General features: G+C 35.2%; 1 protein-coding gene across 2 annotated transcripts in view; it reads right to left on the bottom strand.

Moving 5' to 3' along the window:
• ASCC3 (activating signal cointegrator 1 complex subunit 3) overlaps positions 1 to 23,123 on the bottom strand; it is a 246,586-nt gene that overhangs the window by 150,716 nt on the left and 72,747 nt on the right. For both annotated transcript variants that reach the window (XM_051614470.1, XM_051614471.1), the window contains exons 11-12: positions 11,448 to 11,612; positions 1,076 to 1,252 (exon numbers count right to left, since the gene is read on the bottom strand). In XM_051614470.1, coding sequence (XP_051470430.1) covers positions 1,076 to 1,252; positions 11,448 to 11,612 — 342 coding nt within the window. The remainder of the gene's footprint in view (positions 1 to 1,075; positions 1,253 to 11,447; positions 11,613 to 23,123) is intronic.

The following is a 23,123-nucleotide window of genomic DNA, read 5'->3' as shown; positions in this document are numbered from 1 at the left end:
TATTCAAATCAAGTATTGGGAAAAGATTAAAGAAAAGCAATAGCAAAAAAAAAGTGAAGGTACTTGAAACAATTAATGAAGGTTAAAATATGCAAATCATGGTAAGCACCATATGGTAAACTATCATTGTGTGTTGAAATGGCTCCCTACAGTTGTAAAGTAAATTTCTTTCCTGCACTGCAGATGGAATGAACTACTTAAATAACCTGGTAAGAAAGGCAATATTCATTTTTACAAAAAAATAAGCTATGAAATTCACTTTTGATTGAAAATGGTTTGGTTTCTATTAAGTGAAATCATAGCAGAATAAGATTTTTCTAAAAGCTGAGCTATATAGCCTTTGATTATCAGCTAGTGAGATGCATGGGAAATCTTACAGAAAAGTGTTTGCATTAATTCCTGTAGTAAAAGAAGAATTATAATTTGTGTCAAGTGGCACTGTACTTATGAGTTTTAAGAAGAATATTATACCTAACCATGGCCTTGATGCTTCCAAATATGAGCAAGAGCACAAATGTAAAGAAGCTTCTTTAGGGACTACTTTAATGTGTTTTCTATCAAATGTGAACATATGATAACTAACGGCTTAGGCATGCTAAGGTTTCAATCAATGACTTGTATCCAACTAGTATTAATGCATATTAACATATATATCTCCAGATTTTATAAGTGAGTATTTTTCTTTCAACATTCCTCATGCACCCTTACAGCCAAACAAGAAGCACCACTGCTTCTAGCAAATGAAAAACTGAAATCAGAAAGGCAGAATAATCAGCTGCTACAGTGATTCTGCAGTAGAGGGTGATGATTTCTCCTTCATCAAGCCAAACTTACTAGTGAGGTGGAGGCAACGCCATCTAGATACCGTTGTATTCAATGGTACTAAGGTCTATTTACAACTATTGTAAACTGAGGAAATTCTTAAACCACCCTTCATTATAAATATCTTCATACAGAAGAAAATGCACTTCACAAAACACCTCTAGCATAATAAACTGGTGCCCCCTATATACACATACACGAAGCACGACTGGAACAAACTGCAACCCCTTCTTTGACTTTCATGATTCTTTACCTTATTGGTTGTCTTAATTCCTATAAAGGTTTGCCCCAGTGGTACAGGTCGGAAACGGCCATCGAAGTAGAATAGTCCAATGCAGGGATTGACGTGCAGAAATGTAGCAACATCAAGATAATTGGGTAAGGTAGCTGAAAGGCCCAAAATCCTAATCATACTTTGTGTAGATTCAACCTATTAAAAACATAAAACCAGTAAATGAGTCATAAGACGAGAAATCAAGCACAGAGTTTCAAAACATCCGGTAATGTGAAAGAAGCATTTAATACTTTCTACAAAAGGTGCACAACAGAGGTGAGTTAGCAATTAGCCTGTATTGAAGAAACCAGAGCACTCTGCAGTTCCATCAAATCTTGCTTATTCATCTTTCTATTTTATTGTTCTTTTGCCCTCCAAAAGGTTAGCAGTCATTAACTGACATGCAGGAACAAGAGTAGTAAAACTGGCTTTATTAAGAAGGGATAGTTCAATTTATAGGCAAAAATAGGACAGATAATTTGGTTTCATTTCTTCCTTAGTCCAAATCATACCACATTTCTGAAAAGAAAGAAGAATGCAATTTGCTTCATTCCTCAGTCTTGGTTTTTGCTTAGACCTTTCCACAACTCTCTCAGGCAATCTATTCTAGTTCCTTACCATCTGCGTTTCTCCAGTATGTAGCAGTACTTCAGCAGTGCTGAAGATACTTTAAATTCCGTAAATGTTTGCATTACACACCTTCAGATTCAATAAGGAACAGAAATAGTGTGTTACAATGAAGTACTCTGTTCCATGTAAAGGGCTACGTATTAGATATATTTCCAGGTAATTTTCAAGAAGAATGAAACCAGCCAAAAGACTCAAATGAAGAAAGTATGCAAGAATTTTCCCATTTCCTCTGAAATGTTAATAGCCATGTAGGCTGGCTCACAACCCTCTTACTAGCATAATTTAGAAGCAAAGTTCACAGTAATTTTCATCAAAAGGCTTTTAGACACTATAACTGAACTCATACAGAAGGTTCTCAACTTGTCTCAAACACGTGAATGTCTCATGATGAGTAAGGCTGGTAATTCTATCTGGCTAAGCCCTCTTCAGAACAATATGAGATTTTACTTGGAATACAGATTTTGAATCACTCAGGTGTTTGAGATAAAGTGAAAGGAAGTACCATGTAATTAAAACAGATTAATTAAAAGTTTTCAAAAAAGTTGATTATGAATTACATGGAGAGTCTTCTCAAGGAAGGTAAAATACACCATACCATAACACAAAACTGATGAATAACAAGTGCAACAAAATAATAAACTAAATCCCGAAAGAAAACACCTCCCACGACTCCACAGAAATCAAGTAGACAAGTAAACCACTGCATTGCCTGGTAATGGACTGGCCTATGGCAAAAATAAATGCTTAAACCACAGATGCAACCAACTAAACAACACAGAAAACCTGATGATCGACTTTTGCACTTTATACAAAGAGCAGCTTTGCAAAGAAAAGCCCATATACGACAACATCTTAAATGAAAATGCAAATTTTGCCATGACTGGGACAAATAAAAGATTTCATCTGCAAAGGCAGCATTCACCTGAAGACTACAAATAATATTTGCAATTTCCTACACCTTTTTATAGCTGGATTATGAGACAACCTACGAGCTACAGCCAACCTCAACCACAAAGCTGTGAGGTATTTGAGGTGGGGTTTGTTGTTTGGGAGGTTTTTTTGGGAAAGGGAATGGATGCTTTTCTTTTTTGCTTGTGTTTCTTCACTTTGGTTTGGTTTTGGCTTGCTCCCCTGGAGCACCACCTGCACCGACCTTGGTGTCTGTGGGGCTGTTTCTCACACTGCTTTCCTCGCTCCTATCTCTCTCAACCACTAAACAGTCTCTTTACCCGCTCTTAAACACTGCTTCCCCAGAGGTTCCCATCCTTTTCCCACCCTGTCTGCCAATGCCTGGTACAAAAGTTTAATTTACCTAATGTTTATACATTAAAAAAAACCTCAAACACCTCGAACCTGGAAGAACAGTAACCACTTACTGATATATTCATCCTGTCCTTTGCTCACAATCACCTGACAATAAGCACAACAATCTGAATGTGTAACTGAGCTCCAATCTGGAAAACATTATGTGATTTTGCTAAGCTCAATAATAATTTATTTCAAATCTCCTCAGGGCCTGAAATCACTAGTTTGAAAATCTGCTCTGTTCCATCTGAAGGTAGAAAAGCATTTCAAGTATATAAACAAATAACAAGAACTCTACTGAATAACCATGGAAGTATGACTTTTTACAGCAATTAACTGTGAGCTGTTTGTTCAGAGTTTTCTTTCAAAACACAAACTGTGCCTAGAGGACAGTTACAGTTCATTGAGACTTGCCACTTTCAAAACTTTTGCAAAAAGAAGCCATTTAACTTCACTGATCTGGCAGTTAGCCTGGAGTTAAGGAGCTCTTTGAAACCCCTGAATTACAACTCCACCTGATAACTGAAGCAGTGAGGTAATACAAGCAGGTAATTAAAATTACAAATATGCATAGGAAATTTTTAAACAAAATAGGTGTTTGCCTATTTTATATTATACTTTACATGTATTTCTGCATATGTAGAGTGCCTACTTATTTTTTCAATTTATAAATCTAAAATTTACAAATTATTTGGGCAATAAACTTTCTATTTATATCAGGCCAAAAAATCAAGTCAGAGTGCTATAAGAAATCAGGCAATACTGTCTTTTTCTTTATAGCAACATTTTGTTACTTTTCATAATTAAGTGAAGACTCTTGAGACTCTAAAACATTCCATCACTTACTTTAACTTCTTTCATGGCCATCCAAACAAATAAATATTTTCAAACATCTTTTTCTTTTATGTCCACTTAGCAACACAAAATATCAATTGTCAATTTATATTAAAAATAATCAAGAACCAAAAAAAGGTCCATTTGCCCAAAAAGACAAAATGTATCATAACAAGTGTCCCAATTATTTATGCTCACACCAAATTCAGGCTGTAACTAAAACTCTATGGGTCTGCACATCATCACCTACATATACAGAATGAATTTTGTTTATTCTTTTAATTATACCCGACAATATACAAACAGCAGTGACTAAAACTATACTAAATGTAAAACTTAGAAAATTACCTCAATACACAAACACACTACTTATTTTTGCATTAATTGTGATTTAATTATTTATCTATTACTTGTCTATCCAACCATTACAGAGACTTTTACTTTTCATAATGGCTTTCAGAATTTAAACACATCTTTAGAACAGAGTTCTCTGCATCCATTTTTCAACTGCTTTTCTGAGCATCCCTTGAAGAGCAAGCATTAATATCTTTTGCTCTCAGATTCTTCTAAAGAGAAGGAAGCCTTGAAAGTTTCCAGATGCCCTTTCTAAATTCCATTGAAAACCTAATATTTTTCATGTGCTGGATCACTTAATATTTAGTCCTAGAAGTCTCAATTAGAGATCAAGCCTTCACAGACACGACACTATGAACACACTGTCTTCTCCTGAATTTGCAGTGACAACTACTGAAAAGACATTCTGGGTGACAAAGTTTTCTGTTGACATTCCCTATCAATGGCTGGTGGCATTCAGCTGAGTATATTTTCTTCACTTATGGCACACAATCTTAAACATTTTAATATGTGTCTAATTAGCTCAGTAAAAATATAAGCACCATTTGGAACTTACAAGGCTCTCTTTAGAAAACAACTGTCACAGTATTTGCACATCATGTTCTTTGAAAGCTTTCCTATATCTTATTAATTTGATGTTATACAGGAAATAAGAAATAAAATTGCCGTAACTGCATTTAATTGACATATCTAATTAGTATATCTAATTCAGAAACATTCACTATGGCACGTGGAGAATTGACAGCATGTTCACCATACATGTTTGCAGAATCTGATTATCACACTGTGAGATTCCATGTATCCAGGAAAAATAAACAGAGGATAGCTACTCAGCACCTATTTCCACACTCAAGCATCATCTGTGTTTACACTGTGAATTATAAAGGGTCAGTTATGGGAAGTGCCTCTCTGGATTGCAAATTGATCACAGCAGGATCATTTTCTTCCTAATAGGTTTTAAGATTTGCATATCATCTCATTACATTACAGCCACCACTTGAGAGCATACAGAGCATGCACAGAGATACTCTTTTATCTGACTTCTAAAGTTCTTCCTGAACTTTCTGATCTTGGCAGTCTTCCCACTTCCATGTATTAAAATATCACATTCACAGAATGAATTACAATCAAGCTGGAAAGCATATCCCTGACTGTTCAACTCGAGCACAGAATGAAGCAGACAAGTTTACATATTTTCATCTTTGAAGAATTGTCCACTGGTTAGAAATTAATCTGATATTCAGATGACCCAGGGTAACTTCAAGACACCCTCTACAGTCTGTATGCCCTTCAGATGCACACTGAAGATAAGTGGAAAATTAGACACAAGCATTTCTTTGTTTTTGTCTAGATGTGCGAGAAGATTAATTATTAGACGAAAATGTAGGTTTCCGAGTTCCCTGCTCAAAAGTGGTAAGAATGAAGTGCTGCATATGGGGATTCACATTAGTCATTAGTTAGATACCACCCTACACACAGAATGCCTCTAAGTCTCAGCCTCTCACAGGATCTTTGTTTTTCCCATTATACAAAAAAAAGGAAGAAAAAGAAAGGAAATAAAAAAGTAATGAATTCTTAGAACATTAAAAAAAGTATTAAAGGTGTTGCATAATTACTAATAAGGAACTTTATTACAATGTTTCAGCAATGTTTACTTATTTATTGATATCTTGTTTAGTGTCTAATAAAAGAATTAAGAAGTTGTCAATCAGTCCTCATAGGTGGTGCTTTACTCGTTTTTGGAACAAAAATGGAAAAAACAGGAAAATTTCAAAATCAAAATACACAGTAAAAATGCAATCACTAATGCTCTTTGAGGATTATACATAGGACGTTACCTACAACTCAAACACAGTGCACAAAATGCCTTTACTACCAGGCAACCATCTAGTTAAGCAACTTTGTAAATGAGTTTTACTCTGTTTCCAATGAACCCTGAAAATATTGTGATCTCAGTCCTTCATTTAGAACATATTTAAAAATCTAGAGGTCCTGAAAAAATGTAACCATGCAGAAAGCACTATCAGAAGCCATATTATTCTGCCTCAGCTAAATATTAAGTATACGATACTTTGCCTTAAGAAATGACATTTTGAATATACCTATTAAGAGATTTCTATGCCCTGCACAGTGACATGTCAGTTTTTCTTGAATGACAGAATGCCTTTTCATGCTGTGCTTACTGTTTTGTTTCCAAAGAAACAAGAAGAAACACAAACACTTCTACAACTCAGTTTAACGGCTTTATCAGTTATGAAATAACCACTATTACCTTTTAAACTCCCCAGATATATCACAAAAATGGAAAAATGTTCACTTATCAATAATAAAAAATGACATGCAGAATGACTTCCTGACATCACTTCCAAGCAAAGTAATAGAAAAGCTTCTCAAGACTCATTCAAATATCCAATACATACTATTTCCCAAACAAATGGAGATTAGGTTTTGTTTTTAAAAAACATGTTGTTTTAAAAAAGTAATTTGTACACAACTGTAGGATTGCCAAGAGACAAAACAAGACAGATCTAGACTCGTGTAAGGCATTGGACATACAGCTGCACATCTTCCTGTTTAAAAATAACATCACAGAACAGCAAGAAAATGTATTAAATTTACGACAAGCTGATGAACGGGCAGATTTTAAAGAGAACATATAATTGAAAAACAACAATTAAAAATGGATGCCTCAAATTGCTTTCTAAGCCCAACTGTATTAAATAGTTTTATCCATGATACGCAGTAAATAAAAAATAACTGGTGACAAGGAGAGCAGGTGACTGGCAGAATATAACTGATGTATGTGTCAGCCACGCAAATAAATCTAGGTTGATGGTCAAACTAAACTTATTTTAATTTAGCTCATTCTAAAACAGGCCACAGCTGCAAAACAAGACACTATTCTCAGGAACTATTCTTATGGTAACAAGTGAATCTTGCAGCAACCATGATGAGATTTGTCTGAGGACTTAATGAACAAGCATCAGAATGCAAGCTCTGAAGATGCCTTGTTAGCAAATTAAGTACATACAATTATCACAGGTATAAAAGGATAGAACTGAGTAATAGGAGGAAAACTGTCTGTGTATATGCTACCACCAAAACTAGCACAAGAGTTCTATTCCCCATTGTGTTGACATATTTAAAAAAACAATCATAAATACAAGAAAGTTCAGCAAAAAAGGGCTGCAAAGCATTATAGCTGAAAACAAAGAAAATACTGTAGAAGGTTTCAGTAAGCTTGTTTGGTTTATCCTGTAATAGAAGATTCTGAGAAACTTTATTAGCCTTTGTAAGGGACATAAAAGAGACAGAAGATTAACAGCAGCCACTCAGGATGACATATAAAGAGCCAAATGAAATGCCAATGCCATTCTAGTCTTCAAAAGACACATATAGGAACTACAGTGAGCTACCATTAAACACAAAATACAAAGATCTAATGAGCTGGTTTTAGGCCATTAGCTAACAACCTTGTCAGTTGTTTTTTTTTTCCTCCCCAACTGCTCAGTTTGGTTTTTTTTTATCCAAGAATGGGATTCCAAGCACATAAAAACTCCTAAATTGGTAACAATGAGGCATTTGGCTCTGGGTGAGAAACCTCTGAACTTGTTTGCTTCTGACTTCTAGTAAGCAGGTAAGAGAGAAAAACTCAGGGACAAGAAAAAAACCCTCATGTATCACTCAAGTATAATATTCAGTGTGTTTTCTTGTGAAAAAAATACCCGTAAGCAGCAAAGAAGTAATGAAAATCTCTGAATAATTATTACAAAATAACTCAGTGTCCTTTAAAAGTGGTCAGTCTTTTTTCTTTCAAGCTAATAAGCTTAGTAGATACTATAGAAGTGTGGAAAGTTTGATTAAAAAGTTGAAGCATTTCAGTTTTACATCTGCACTATGCTCTAGACTGATACTTTAAACATCAAAGCTGTAAATGGCATTCAGAAAAGTTGTTTGATGTTACACCTACAGTATATAACAGAGCTCAAAGCAATTTTCCTACCAAAATGTTTAGCAAAGTCAATTTAAATCACTTGCAAAAACATCCTCTAAAATTTGAAAAGTGCAAACATGCACAAATATACTGTTCATTCTCCTGTAAGTAAAACTGTCAGCAATTCCAATATATATGCTCCTCCCAGGTTTAAAGATTCTAAAAAATGCTGTCAGTGAAAATGAACATGTCAAAGTCTTACAGTAAGTGATGTGACTCTGTCCATCTGGGGGAAAGGGCAACCATAATTGAAGTATTTTGAGGTAAGTATTAGGACAGAGCTGCTAATGCATCAGGGTATTTATGTTTTGAGGATGTATTTGTACAGCAAATGATTATGGATCTCAAAACATGCTCATCTGGCACAGCTGTAGGCTCCAGTAGCTAGTTCTTAAAAAGACATACACGAATCATCCATTTGCTAGCACAGCACCTGGTTACTACAGTCTCCATTCTGATCAAGTGACTATTAATCTGCAATGTATTTTTCTTTGAATTACTTGCCTAATCACTTTCTGAATCCTTCCACTACAAATTAGGAAAAACTAGTCAATATTTTTGATGTCTTAAACCAGTATTCAAATCAAGTAATGGATTTCGGCAATTACTGCAGTGGTGTAATTGACCTAAGGACATTTTAGATTGATGTTGTCTATTTTTTGGTTTGTTTTGTTGTGGTTTTTTTTGGAACTGACAAATTAATCTTAAGTTCTGTGTGCATGAATACTGAATGAGCATCATGTTTCTACAAATATCAATGAATAATATATTCTAGAACTACTTTCAGAAGGGCTGGAGAGGAGCTTAATATTTGATACAGAATCATCAAATTCAGAAGGATATTATTCTCCATGGATGGGCTGAATATCCTTGGTTAAGTTTTGGCTCCAGGAACATTTATGAATTTGTATAAAAACACAGAAAACAGAACTATGAGCAGGGAATGGAACCAAAGAGATATAACCAAATATTTTTTCTTTGTAAAAGATAATTAAAACATTATTAGGTGTGGCATTTTACACCTGAAACATCTGTAATATTATTTTCAATAAACTCTATTGAAATACTTCTGAAATAAAAAAAAAAACACCTTTGTTACCTTTTTTTAGTCACCTAATAGAAGTTCCAGTAATTTCATAATTAGTTATGGGTTTATATTGCAAACTTCACAGAGTTATGCTTGCAGGCTCAGAAGCTGCAGTATAACGTTTCAGTGTAATTTTTAAACCTGACTCTCTTACTATTTGTTTCCATACTAAAAAGCTAAAACTTTTGTACAAAACATCACCTGTTTCTCTGCCCCCAGGCTCCCTTGAAAAACAAAATATTTTTGTCTGAAATTGTTTTCTGCTGCATAATTCTATGTACTTCTACAAGTATTTTTGTTTTCTGTTTAACTGTGGGGTTTTTTTAGTATATTTATATAGTGCAAATTTTCCCTCTCTTCAACTACTTCCTTGTAAATATTCATAGTGGGCTCCAATACTGCCTTTCTTATCAACTTGGAATAAATAAGGTCTTCAGAAAGGTGATAGGTTAGATAATTTCAAAATTGGGGTTTTGTTTTTCTTCCCTACTGTTTCACTTACGAAAGGGTTACAAATGAGTAGCTTCAATTCCAGATGAATTGAACTCCAACTTGGTAGATAAAAGAAGCCTTGAAATCCTAGAAGATTAAAGCACCCTAGAGAGCTATTTTTAAATGAGTATTGAAGCAAGATATTGCTATATTACAATAAATGTACTAAGGGTAGGATTCAGTACCCAAGATATAATTACCTCAGATTTTATATTCCTCAAGTTACCTGCACAAACTTGACAGACACAAAAGGAAAGTATCTTTGGGAGATCTGTGTCCAAATGAAGCAGAAACAGGATGCAAGGGTGAATAAAGTAGTGCAGATAAAATGGCTCTAGACACCTACTTTGGACAGTTGAAATCCACCTCACAAGCCTCACCAAAAATCACTTTTAAAAATGAATGAGTCTTGCAATGTGGCATGAAGACAATGACCATCATGGTCAATACTACAGTTTTGCTGAGATGATTTAATTTAAAACCACCTAAGGAAAAAAACCTAGTAAATTCCATTTAAGAAAGAAAATACAATATCAAACAAATTAAGCTTTAGTGCCCTTGAGGTAGCCTAAAGTTTACAAAGGCTTACTCTCTATTAAAAAACCACCATACATCTTTCCCAGTTTAGCTTTTTCTAAGGAATTATTATGTTCTTCTTTATACAGGAAATTAGTGTACTGGATTATAGCAGACATTAATTGTATTCTGTTCCTAGAGGAGCTGGAATCAGATGATTCAGAGATCCTGAACAAGGTTAGTGTAGCTTTACCAAGAATGAAGCATCTTGAAAGCTAAAAGGCTCTAAACACTGAAGGTGCTACAGACAGAGCCGTAACAACAGCAACTGAGTTTATTTTAAATTTGTTATAGATTATTTGTATTGACATACTTTTGCCCTGCATGAGCAACAACAACAAAGGCATTCTATCCTAGCCTTTCCATTATTTATTTCTCCTAATTGAAACCTTTTTGTTCATCCTAAAATTCCACATTTCATTTTTCTTGTAAATGCACATCTCACCACTGAGACTTATTTATTGTCTAACTCTGAATCTCTCTTTTGTACAAGATTTAAGAAAAAACCCCACACATTCATCCTTTTCTCCTTTTGCCATTTTTAACCTTGCTGTTCAGAAAGCATCACTAAAGCATGTGGAAAAAAACCACGACCCATTATGCTGAAGTAACAGTTATGTAGGTTTTTCTAGCAATGCTTAAAGTTTTACCTAGGCTGAAGATACTATTATTCATTTTTAAAAAAAGAATCTCCTAGGAAAACTGCTACTTAAAAATCAGCATTCCTGGTAAGAAGTACTGTCAATTTTTGTTATATTAAAACATTAACCTGATTATTACTTGCTTTAAAATTTTCCGTGTTGCTCTTGTACAGTGAGTAAATGAATGTTGAGTAAATGAATCAGAAATAAATAGCTCTGTAACAAATTATGTGTCCTAGGAATCTGATAGTTCATACAATACAGAAAAGAAGACAGAAGACAACAATTTTTTCTTCATAATAAATGCAGAATAGCTACAAAACAAATAATAAGCTGCCTAAGCATTTGGATTTTGTCATCTAAACGTTTCTCCTTTTACAATGAAATCTATCTTTTCTTGACCAAAATAAAATTCTTTAAAAGATTTTTCACTCTTACCTGACGTAAAGTTCGTGCTACTATACTTTCCAGTACTGGTCCTCTGTCTTCATGCAAGAGATGAACTTCATCAAGAATCAAGAGTTTTACCAGCTGAGAGAGAGCTACATCACCAACGCTTTTTCTTGTCACTACATCCCATTTCTCTGGAGTAGTTACAAGCATCTAGTAGAGCAGAAAAAACACAATGTTAAGCATTTACACTGAAAAATCCAGATCAAACCTCATTAAAACCCAGTACTTAACATACAGCAAAGTAAATGTCAAACTTACAAAGCTGTCTTCAGTTTTACTGACTTTATGTATGAGACAGACAGTTTGCTGAATCTACACCTGTTGGATGGCCACTGGTAGGATTCAATATGGACAACCATATGGAAATACCAATTAATAACTTCAAGCTCCTGTGCATTTTCCTCTTTAAAACAATTAAGAATCAACTCCTTATATCATCGTGTGAGTCATTTAATGTATATGTTCCACTAAAAATATATCTGTGATAAAATATTTCCAACCTTCAGCACAGCACAGAGAACAGCTAAGACCCACCTTACATCTAAGCTTGAGCTGACAGCTCCCAGTTACCAAAGAAATCCTAAGCCATCCTTTCAAGTTATACATTTTGTTATCTTGGTCCTTGCACTGGCAAAACAGATTAAACAGCTTTTACCAGTCCTGGAAAATTTTATTGTAACTTTGCAGCTGAATATCACTCAGAAAATACAAAAAGGAAAATTCAGGTTCTGTTGTTTCATAGGCCCCAAAAGTAAAGTTTAGAAACTCAGCAAATCTTGTTCAGCTGATTTCTAGAGCAAGATGAATGCTCTAATGAGTAAAAGAAGATGGGGTTCGATTATCTTGACTGAATTTTTTTTTTAATGGTCAACTACCAATCTTTGAAGGATTTTAAGAATTGGCAAAATGGGTTAACTCCTTACAGCTTTGATAAACAGGCACGATACTGAAAGAAAACACAGGCCAATATCATGAACCTGTATGTAGGTCGTGTATAAATAAGCTTTATCAACTTGTGACAGGATCTAAAGAACATTTTCCAAAACCCTGCTGACTTTGACCACACTCCAGACTCCTGATCCTATTAGAGAACAGATATAACAAATGATAGATAGATGAGCAAACTAGGTTTATGATAGAGCTTTTAAAATACGAATTCTAAATCGTATCTTCTTCCTACTTCTATCAGTTTAACTTCATTTGACAAAGTATTTTTAACTAAACTGCCAACTTTTTCCCTCCAACATGTAGTTTCTTCTGACAGACTTTGATGCCAAGGTTATTTTAACACAAATATCAAGGCCCTTGAGTCTTAAAACAATATTACAGCCATATTTTTCCCTCGATAATTTTTTTTTTTTTCTATTTAAAGAAAAAGAGAATGAACAGTAATAAATACATTTTAACATTTAGTATTTAATGAACCCATACTTCACATAACAAATAAAAATTAAGCCTACAGTTAGACAGGAAAACATGCATCTGATCCCTATCAGTTCTTTCATAAAAAACAAGTTTTGTGATCTGTCTTTCTCTTGACTTCAGATGTTCAGAAGTAAAACACTAAGAACACACAGTTCAGCTTTACTAGGTGATAAGGCTTCTACAACAAATGTAATACTAGTAAGTCCCTACAAAAGCTTATATAAAAAATTGTTTTAATTTAGTCAGCATTTGCTATATTCAAAGCAGCCATGGTAGAATACCTGAATATATACATATATATACATATATATATATAAAAAACTTAAACTGTTGAGCAGATACTACCAGCAGCCAATTTCAAATTCAACCAGATGATGTTAAACCAACAGAATGTGACTCATGACATTTTCTACTCAAACAAAATCTTCTTATCTGTGAGAACAGAATGTACTAATTTATGAAAAATGAAGACTGCTCACTAGATCCCAGACAGACAAAAAGAGAAAAACATCAAGACAGGTCAGGTGGCCTCCAAACATGGTGTGATATACAAATATTGGTGCATGAGGTTACTACTTCCCAGGGGTAGAACTTTGCACTTGCCGTTGTTAAACTTCCTGAGGTTCCTGTCAGGTCATTTTCAAGCCTGACAAAGAGCCACTGGATGCCAGCATAATCCTCTGGTCTGTCAGCCTGTCTTCCCAATTTGGTGTCATCAGTGAACTTGATACTCCACCCCATCATCCAGACCACTTGTTAAGATGCTGAACAAGACCGGATGCAGTATTAACCACTGGGGTACACTGCTTGTCACTGACCTCTAACTAGACTTTGCAGCACTGATCACCACACTCTGGACCCCATCATCCAGCCAGTTTTGAATCCACCTCGTTGTGGGAGACAGTGGGAGACACTGTCAAAGGCATCACTGAAGTCTAGGTAGATGATATCCACTGGTGTCCCCTCATCTACCTGGCCAGCCCTTTCACCATTGAAATTTATCAGGCTGGTCAAACATAACTTCCCCTTGGTGAAGCCAAGCTGACTACTCATCATACAATTTTCTTATCTTTCATGTGCCTGGGAACTGTTTCCAGGATTAGCTCCACCACCTACTCAGGTAAAACTGACCAGTCAGGCATTCCGTGGATTCCACTTCTTGCTCTTGTTGAAGAAAGGAGTGACATTTGCTTTTCTCCAGTCTAGCCAGTTTTCTCTGGCCAGTTTGGCCAGGAACAACTTGTTTATTGCAGGCTTCCTAGCATTTTTGCCTGACTTCCTATTTGCCAGTATGGACTGCTCTTGAGCCTGGAAGAGGTGATCCTTGAACAGTAACCAGCTCTCCTGGGCCTGTCTTCCCTCCAGGGCCTTAACCCATGAGAATCTTACAAGCAGTTCTCTGAAGAGGCCCATAGTTTGCTCTCCTGAAGTCCAGGGTTGTGTGTGTCACTGTTTCACTCAGGTTTGACAACAACCAACCAACAGCATGTCGGTGTTGGGAAAGAACTCCTGGATTGGCAGCAGAACTTGCTTTTTGCCCTGTTCCTTTCTCTCAGGATCCCAAACTCCACCATCTTATGGTCACAGCAGTCAAATCTGCCTTTGACCTTCACATCCACTCTTGTTGGTGAGTAGGAGATACAGCAAAGCACCCCTCCTCGACAGCTCCTTTATTACTTGAAGGAGGAAGTTCTCACCAATGGACGCCAGGAACCTCCTGGATTGCTTAAATCCTGCTGAGTTTCTTTCAAAATACTAGGAAAAAATGTAGCTTACAATACACATGCCTTTATGAAAACTGTTTTCTTCCCTTGATCTCCACCAGATCTATCTTGATAATATTTATTTATTCTCCTCTGAGAAATATTTTTCCTGCACTGCCTCACAATATTGCTCCAGTCCAACTGTTTTACCACCAAAATATGTCTTTACTAATTACCAAGAATCACTCCTGAAGAAACTTTATGATACTGCAGAAGATGTTCTTATCCTGCAATATTTAAAACTTCACACATAAAAGACGGAGTCACTAATAACACAGAGAGAGTGGTGCTGTGTGGGGTTGCTTCTATGTTTTTTTAAAATATTATTGGGTGCATTTTGTTAGCAAATACAGATTTTTCAGATGCTTGTACTCCTACAAAATAGGTGGTGTCAAAATGTATGACCATAATTTATGAACTGAATTGTAACAGTACTACAGATGCAACTGTTATCACTTTAAAATGAGCCATGTCAACCAGAAAAAATTAGCAGCTGTAACTCCACGGAACATTAATTAGCAAACAGTGAAGAAATACATTTAGCAATGCATATTAAGACCTTAAGGTGTGAAATACTACAAATGCAAACTCCTTAGCTAATTTGCTAAATCTAAATTGGCAATGCTCAGATTGCAGGGTTTGGATTTTTTATTTTTTTTTTAATGTCCCTCATGTTAGGTTATATATTTAAAACGGTATCATTAATCCTTCTGTTTCTGAGCAATGGCTAAATATTCATTAGCATAGTCTTTTACTTCAATCTTCTTTTAAAACAGCAATGTTACTCAAAGTAATGACCTGAATTAAAAAGCTATACTTGATACACTGTCTTATTTAGTAAGGCCAGAGATCTCCAGAGAATGTCCTGCCAGGAAATACAATTGGTTCTTAAGCTTATTTTGCAGATAGAAATTACAGTTGAGAAAAAAATTCCTCCAAAAAAACCCAAACAAATGAGCTTTGTAGTCTCAAACCATAAACTGAGTTCAAATATATAAAGTGCTAATTAAAAGTATCAGCTAAAAGAAAATGTTGACTATCAGCAGTTATTAACAAAGCTACAGATTAGTTTTTCAATTAAAATAATAAACAGCAGCAGTATGATCCATCTCATAATTAGTTTTAAATGTGGTAGGGGCATTTCTTTTTATAATTAATTTTCAGAGACAACGTATTTTATCCACAAAGTTATATACTCAAAACTCTGACTCATCAAAAGGATTCTGCTTTCTGTCTGGGGGCATGGGAAGGACACAGTAACCAAGTCTTGAAACATCTTTTTAAGATTTTCTCATTTTACTCTGACTTGAGTTATCAGCACACTGAGAAGCATGTTCATTTATATTGCTATTTCACCACTCCACCTCTTTCAGTATTGAAATAGCTCGAAAATAAAGTGTCACATTTGCTTAATGAACTGCAACTCACGCAAGACATTTCAATCTCGTTTTTGTATTAGGGTATGGCTGAGTACAAATGGGTTAACTGTCAATATTTTTACTGTCAATTTAAATTTCTCTTGGCACAAACAATTCTCCTTTTCCAAAGCTTTTTGGACTACCATTAATAACTAATCCACACTGACTTTTTCTACTAGGGAAAATATAGACTTATCACAATGAGTTTTCTGTCTTAGGTAAGGACTGCTGCTCAATTTCACTTTTATACCAAAACAGATAACAGTTTTGAAAAGACAAATAAATCTTTCAACCCAAAATTATTTCATTTAGCTTTGTGCTTTTTTAACATATCCCCATGTTACTTTACATAATGTTAAGGTAAGAACTCAAACAAAAAGTCTAATTACTTCATTTTGAAAAATGAAGTTGAAAGGTATGACACTAACTGGTAACTTGAACATCCACTGCCAAAATTCTGAATGACTGTGAAAATGAATATTTCTTTGATTGCATGATTTGGTTTTTGTTTGGTGTTTTTCTTAGTGTGAGAAGATGATAGTCTCACTGAAATCAAATGATCTTCCATTAATTTATTAAGAGTCCAATATTAATTTCTAGCAGTTGGCACAGCCTGAACATTTACCTTTTCAGCAGCTTACTTGAAATCCTTTAATTGCTTTTGCTTCTTTAAGTTCTCCCAAACACACATTGAACATGACTAGGGTCTGATTTCAGCCTGAATAATTTGCGCACACACTCTGAGGACACTAAATCTATGGTAATGTCCTCAGATTCACAATCCCGCACATCCAAACCACATATGAATCATAGAATGGTTTGGGGTAAAAGGGTCCTTAAAGATTATCTAGTTCCAACCCCCGTGCATGGGCAGGGACACCTCCCACTAGACCAGGTTGCTCCAAGCACCATCCAACCTTGACCTGAACACTTCCAGGGAGGGGGCAGCCAAAAATGACATAAAATATTTAGTTACAGTGTCCCATACCACACAATTCACTGCTGTTGAGGTCTTCAAGACCATTTTCAAGCACACCTTTCCTCTCTTTAGCCCCCTCAGCCTCCAAGAACGCCTGCAACTTATCTGACCTTTTGTCCCTTTCACACATACAATAAGTCAAAATTTAAGAAAACCCTCCCACAGATATCTTCCTAATTACTGTAATTTCCAGAAAATAATGAGAAAAGACCTAGGTCATTCCTTCTATCTGCCAGATACTATCAAAACAAAATGTATAAAGAAGTGGTTGACTCAGATCTCAGGTTAAACATCAGCTGAGATGACAGCAGAAAGGGACTGGTGTTCCATTTTTGTTTTAAACAACATACAATTCTGATTAGAAAAAAGAACAGTTGGTTGTGAAACATCAGGTTAGTAAATTAAATTTTCCCCGCCCTGTTGTCTTAAAAATGGAGTCTCAAAAGAGTCTACCTGACATCTGTTCAAACCTTTCTGGAAGGTAAGTAAAGTAGGCACACATGGTAAATTTTAAATGTTCTCATTTTAGGTTTTTTCTTTATTAGATCTGAAAACAACCTAAATTTTAGGACTAACAATGGCTTTCTGTAAGTCTGCATATCGTGACTGAGTAAACACCCTGCAAGCCAAATCCTACCTTTGGCAATTTCTCTTCAAACAGATTTTAGAAGTTTTTATTCTTGATGCACATGATGAACGGAATTCAAGTATTCTTTACATACAAGACTTCTGGATCAATTGATGGCATGATTACAAAGGAAAGACTTTGTTAAATTTCTTATAATAGAGATTTTATGGGCACTCCTGAGAATAAAAATGAAACATTTCCAAAAAACAGGAACAGAAGACTGAAAACTAGTCTGTAATCAGCCCTTTCAGGAAGCAGATCTTGCTGCCAGTAAGCTGTTCAAGAAAATAATATTTACAAAAGAACTCTGAGTAAAGGCCTTTGCAGAACTAGAGAATTGGTATCAAACATTAGATTCTAAGTTGAAATAAAGAACTGCTAATCTTACAGGCACTGGAATTTGCCAGTAAAACAATTCCAGAAGAGTAACACCGAGTGACAAATTTAAAACTCTGAATGGAAAAGTCACAAAGATGGCAAAAGGTGTACAAAATTCTGAAGGATCAAAATGGAGGATGAACCAATCTTCTGAGAAAATCTCTTATAACTTGTCCCACCTCCCCAAACCCTTCATTAATCTTCAACTTAGCATTCACTTCTGTGTTTTAATATTCCTGCTGCATTCACAAATTAATAATGAGGAGTCTCATATATTCTTTATGTACATTGTTTCCCAAAATCGTGTCAAGTTACAATGTTGGAGTTTTCTGATTTTATTTATTTTTAGTTGGCTCATACAAACATTAGGCAAGAACTGTTAAGAGGTGGTGAGCCAGTATGCAACTGCATGTAGTTTTCATAGATGGTGGGGAAAATATCTTTTTGGGGAATTTTTCAGATAAGCAGGAAATACCTGCCATCAGGAATAACATCCACTATCAAAAGTGGTAAATTTTAACATTTAGCCATGACCATTGCCACGACTTCTTCAAAGAACTAACCACAGCAACACACTTGGTTCTCACCTTGGCAGGAACAGATAATACTCTAGTATGGTAGACAAAACTTCTCTACTACAACACACATGCTACATCCTGTAGGGCTTTAATTCTGCAGAACCTTGCTGTGCAGGTTCTTATACTGCACTGATAGATGCAGCAGGCAAGTCCTTTCTATTAAAGCATTATATTCTCTGTCATTTGTTTACCCCAAGCCCTGTGCACAAGCACACAGTATTTTAATATTTGGTTATGCAGCTTTCCATAACATAAAAGGTAGAAAAGAACCTTGCACTTAGACCAGATAGTGTTGATATTCTGAGCATTGACAACTATTTCAGAAGTAAACCTGCATTTTGCCATCCTGTAAGCAGAGCACTAGTACTACAAATTAACATCTTAACCATTTTTCTTTAACATAGGATGCAAAACTATATGCCTTAATTATGTCAGCATTGTGAAAATACATCTAATGGTACACATACATACTTCAATCTGTAAGTTTTAATTAATGTTGTGTACACTGATCATTAATATCTATCATTCTCTCTAGAAACTGTAGAATAAGCTCAAGATTATAATAAACAAATCCAGAGTCCTCCACATGAGGAAAATATTGCAGATGCCCAGTGATCACAATAACAAAGCTTGCTTGTTATGGGAATCTTCCAAAATGAAATTATCTTCCCAAAGATGGATCAAGATCCACAAATATTTCATGACCATATGACACTGGACACCTGGAACACAACAAATGTATTTTCATATCTGACCTACCTATATGAAAGCACTACTTCCTCTTTGCCTTGAAATCATTAGAATAGCTGCTAAATAAACAAAAATATTCTGTTCATGTTATCCTTCCCTGTGAAATTCACAATATTGCTTCTCAAAATATTGACCAAATCAACAACTCATACTTCCACTGTCATTTCATTATTTACCCTCTCAACAGCCATTTCTTTTTCATTTGGCATTGAGATTTCTTTGTACCTCTCCAACTTTCTATAACATAAGTCTCTTACAATTTCATTATTCTTAGGAAAGGAAAGAGAAAACCAAATCTTATTATAAAAAACACCTGATGCCTGTGGCTATGTGAGCATCTGTACCTCCTGTGGAGTTACTCATCTTGTTGTTAGCATAAATAAAAGTCTGATTTGAGATACCACAGCCAAAACCAAGGAGAGGTAAAGTGACTGAAACAGCTAAAAAATCACCTGGAAATAATGGAAATATACATTCTCCACTGCAAAATGCATGTTTCATTTACAGACTAAAAGTAATTATTTTACAGACAATAAATGTGATGGAACAAAAACATCATTCCAAACATGGGAATTCAGTAAACTTTAAAAAGTAGTATTTTCTGAGGTGCCTTGATGATGTTGGTGACTAATTTTAAAGCCTATTACATTTGTATATACAGTTAAAGAATAAACATAGTTAATGGACAAAAAATACAAGCTCTAAGGATCTAAAAGCTTTGGAAAGCATGAACTCTTTCTATTTCAGTGCCTCCAGCAAGTTTATTTGCACCACAGTGATCCTTCATGGACAGCATTAAATACTTCTGGTCTAGAATTCTGCTGCTTTCTTGTCCATATTCAAAGACACTGTCTCAAGGATCTGCTTCTGTAGATTTAAACTAATATAACATCCTCATCTTTATTGTTTTTGCTGGTCATCTCTCCTTCCCACTCTTAAGTATATCTATAATTTTCTCTTACCACACTTGAAAACAGCATTTAAGAACATGTGGCTGATACTAGAGGAAGCTTTGCTCGGTCACAGCCAGCACTTCTCATCTTCTGACAGCTTTTTGGCAAAGGGGCATGGAAAACACCACAGTTCATGCTATAACTACTTAGCCTGGTGCTTTGTTCTGGCAGTAAGGTCACTGCAAGAGCTTTACTGGTACAGAAATGGAGAAACAAAACTGCACATAACTACACTACACTCATCTGCCCTGAGCAGCCTCTCCCTAGAATGCAGCATATCCTGCAGTTCTACAGGGAGAGATACTGTGCTGGGGCTTTGTATAATTTGGAAATATTTCCCTTCTATTCAGTGATACTGTGGAGTTTATAATAAATTTTAATATTAGATATCTGATATCACAACCCACGAGGGACACTTAACACTTTGGCACTCTCTGAGGTAAACCCTCATGGGACCACATTACAAGAGCAGCAGCCTGAAAGTGACTTCCATAATGCTGCCTTTATTCCTCTTTCTATTACACTCTTCCTCTGTATGGTTTATTCACACAGTTCACAAACCCTTCTGTGAGCGGGTGCTCAGGCAGGGAGTGGAATAAACATATAGAAAGTAAAGCAGAGGGCAGCAATTCAAAACAAGAATTTGAGGTAGGAAATAGGAAGTAACAAATAGTAAATACAGACATTTTGCTTTTCATAAATCAGAGACTACCATCTAATGTTGTGTTTTACACAGTTACAACACAACTATGTCTCCAGTGAAGCAAAATCCTTACAACACAAATATACGACCAGTGTGCCCATTTGGGTGAACATACAATGTTACACCCAATCTCAGCATGTATTTGTAGTCTAAAGTAATGACAATACAGGAACACATATACACATATCTATCTAAAAGTATCTTAGAAACATCCAAGAATAAGATTATACTTAGAAAAACTATCTACATAAAAGATGGAGTTTTTAATCACAGAAAGACTTAGAGGGGTGCATGAAATTGAAGCATACTAGCAACAATTAGTAAGCTACCAAAGCTAACACAAATAATCCATCAATAAGAGATCTAGAAACCAACAAGGGAACCAAAAAAAAAAAAAATTGTTACAGCTGCCACTCAGAACTCATTAAAACAGCAAATTAATTTTTCACTGATGAAACATAACTTTGTTCAGCATGTTTTATTTTATCGAAGGAACTAATATAATTACAGATTATTTAGTTCTTCTAGAAAAGGCAACTGATTCACAATATATCAGCACACCTCCTTAGCAGAGCAAGATACTAATAACACATCTTACATGGGCTGAGTGAAATTATTTTTTTCAATATTATTTGTTGTATACTGAGTTTCACAGTTACAATTAAAAGATGTAAGTTTGTATGTTAGGATTTCAAATGTTATGTTTTTGGCAGAGTCCTGAACATCCCAGCAATTAGAAAAATTATTTAAAAGCTCCAACACTACTTTTAAACCTCAATACAATAGACTCTGACAGAGCCAGAGTATAGTTCCAGCCAATAAACTGAAATCAAACCCAGTACAACCAGTCAGGCAGATGAACAGGGCAGAAGAATTCCTTTTTGATTCTGCTGTGAAAGCACTGAAGATTGTTATAGTCTTTTTAGAAGAATACAAAGCTTTACATTTGGAATACCTACATTAATCTGAGGACAAGCGATGGAAAACAATATACATTAGGATGCCAACAGCTGCACTGAGAAGTAATATGATAAGAGTACCTGCTTTCTATACTTTTTTTTGTTCTAGGAAAAGAATTCTGTTCAGAGTCAGTGCAAACCTTAATTTAACAAACATAGTAAGGAAGATGAACTTGCATGCTTTGTGAAATTTAGCTCTTATATTGTAAAATATATAATTAGCCATTTAGCCTTTGAGTTTAAATAACGATCTAAATGTTTTAAAGGAGTTTGATCCAAAAGATTACCCTCTTTGCTGTTAATCAGTTCACTAATTATAGTTATACTAACCTCTGATATACTACTGTCAGGTCTGATTGATACCAACAGCTTCCTTAATCAGATCTGACAACTTTCAGCAAAAGCCTGTCTCTTGAGACACTGCACTCAGCCTGCTTGTTTGCAAGTCTTCCAAGCGTTGTTTAGCAATTTCTTCTCCCCCAGCCCCTTTTTCATATAGAAGAGACAGCAGAATAACAACAAAACACTCACGTAGAGTATATTTGTGTACATTTTTAAACATAATTGTAGCAGTATTTGGGCTAAAGTTGACAGTTTGTTTACTGGATAATGAATTACAAGGAAAAACTAAGTACAAGAACATTTTTAGAAATACACTGATGTTTCTGAGAAAGGCAGTATTGTTGGCAGTTTGTTTTTCTTTTTTTTTTTCCCTCTGAAAGCTGCAAGGAAAAGGGTTTTAGTCATTCTTCCTCTGTTCTACAGACAAACCTTAGGCTTGGGCTGCACAGCTTGAGGAGGCAAAGATAAAAGCCTACCTCAGCTCCCTTTTTTTTCCTATGTATTTATACTAGCACACTTTTAAGGCTCATCATACCAAGGTCCTGCATGTCTCATTATTAACTGTAAATGTTAAAAGTTCACAATAACTTTTGCTGGCATAATTATAACATTTTATTTATTACATTTTATTTATTTTATTATTATTTTAAGATTTCCCAGAGAGTGGGTAAGAGAGAGTCTGTGTTCATTTTCCTGGTATTTGACAGAAATCAGTTATCCAATACCTATTCTCTGGAACACAGAGGTAACTTTTTGCTACAAGTGAGAAACTTTTCTTCAAGATT

This window comes from Apus apus, chromosome 3 (genome assembly GCF_020740795.1).
Source record: "Apus apus isolate bApuApu2 chromosome 3, bApuApu2.pri.cur, whole genome shotgun sequence".
Lineage (NCBI taxonomy): Eukaryota > Metazoa > Chordata > Aves > Apodiformes > Apodidae > Apus > Apus apus.
The sequence above is the reverse complement of the archived record's forward strand: the minus strand, read 5'-3'. Positions and strand labels throughout refer to the sequence as shown.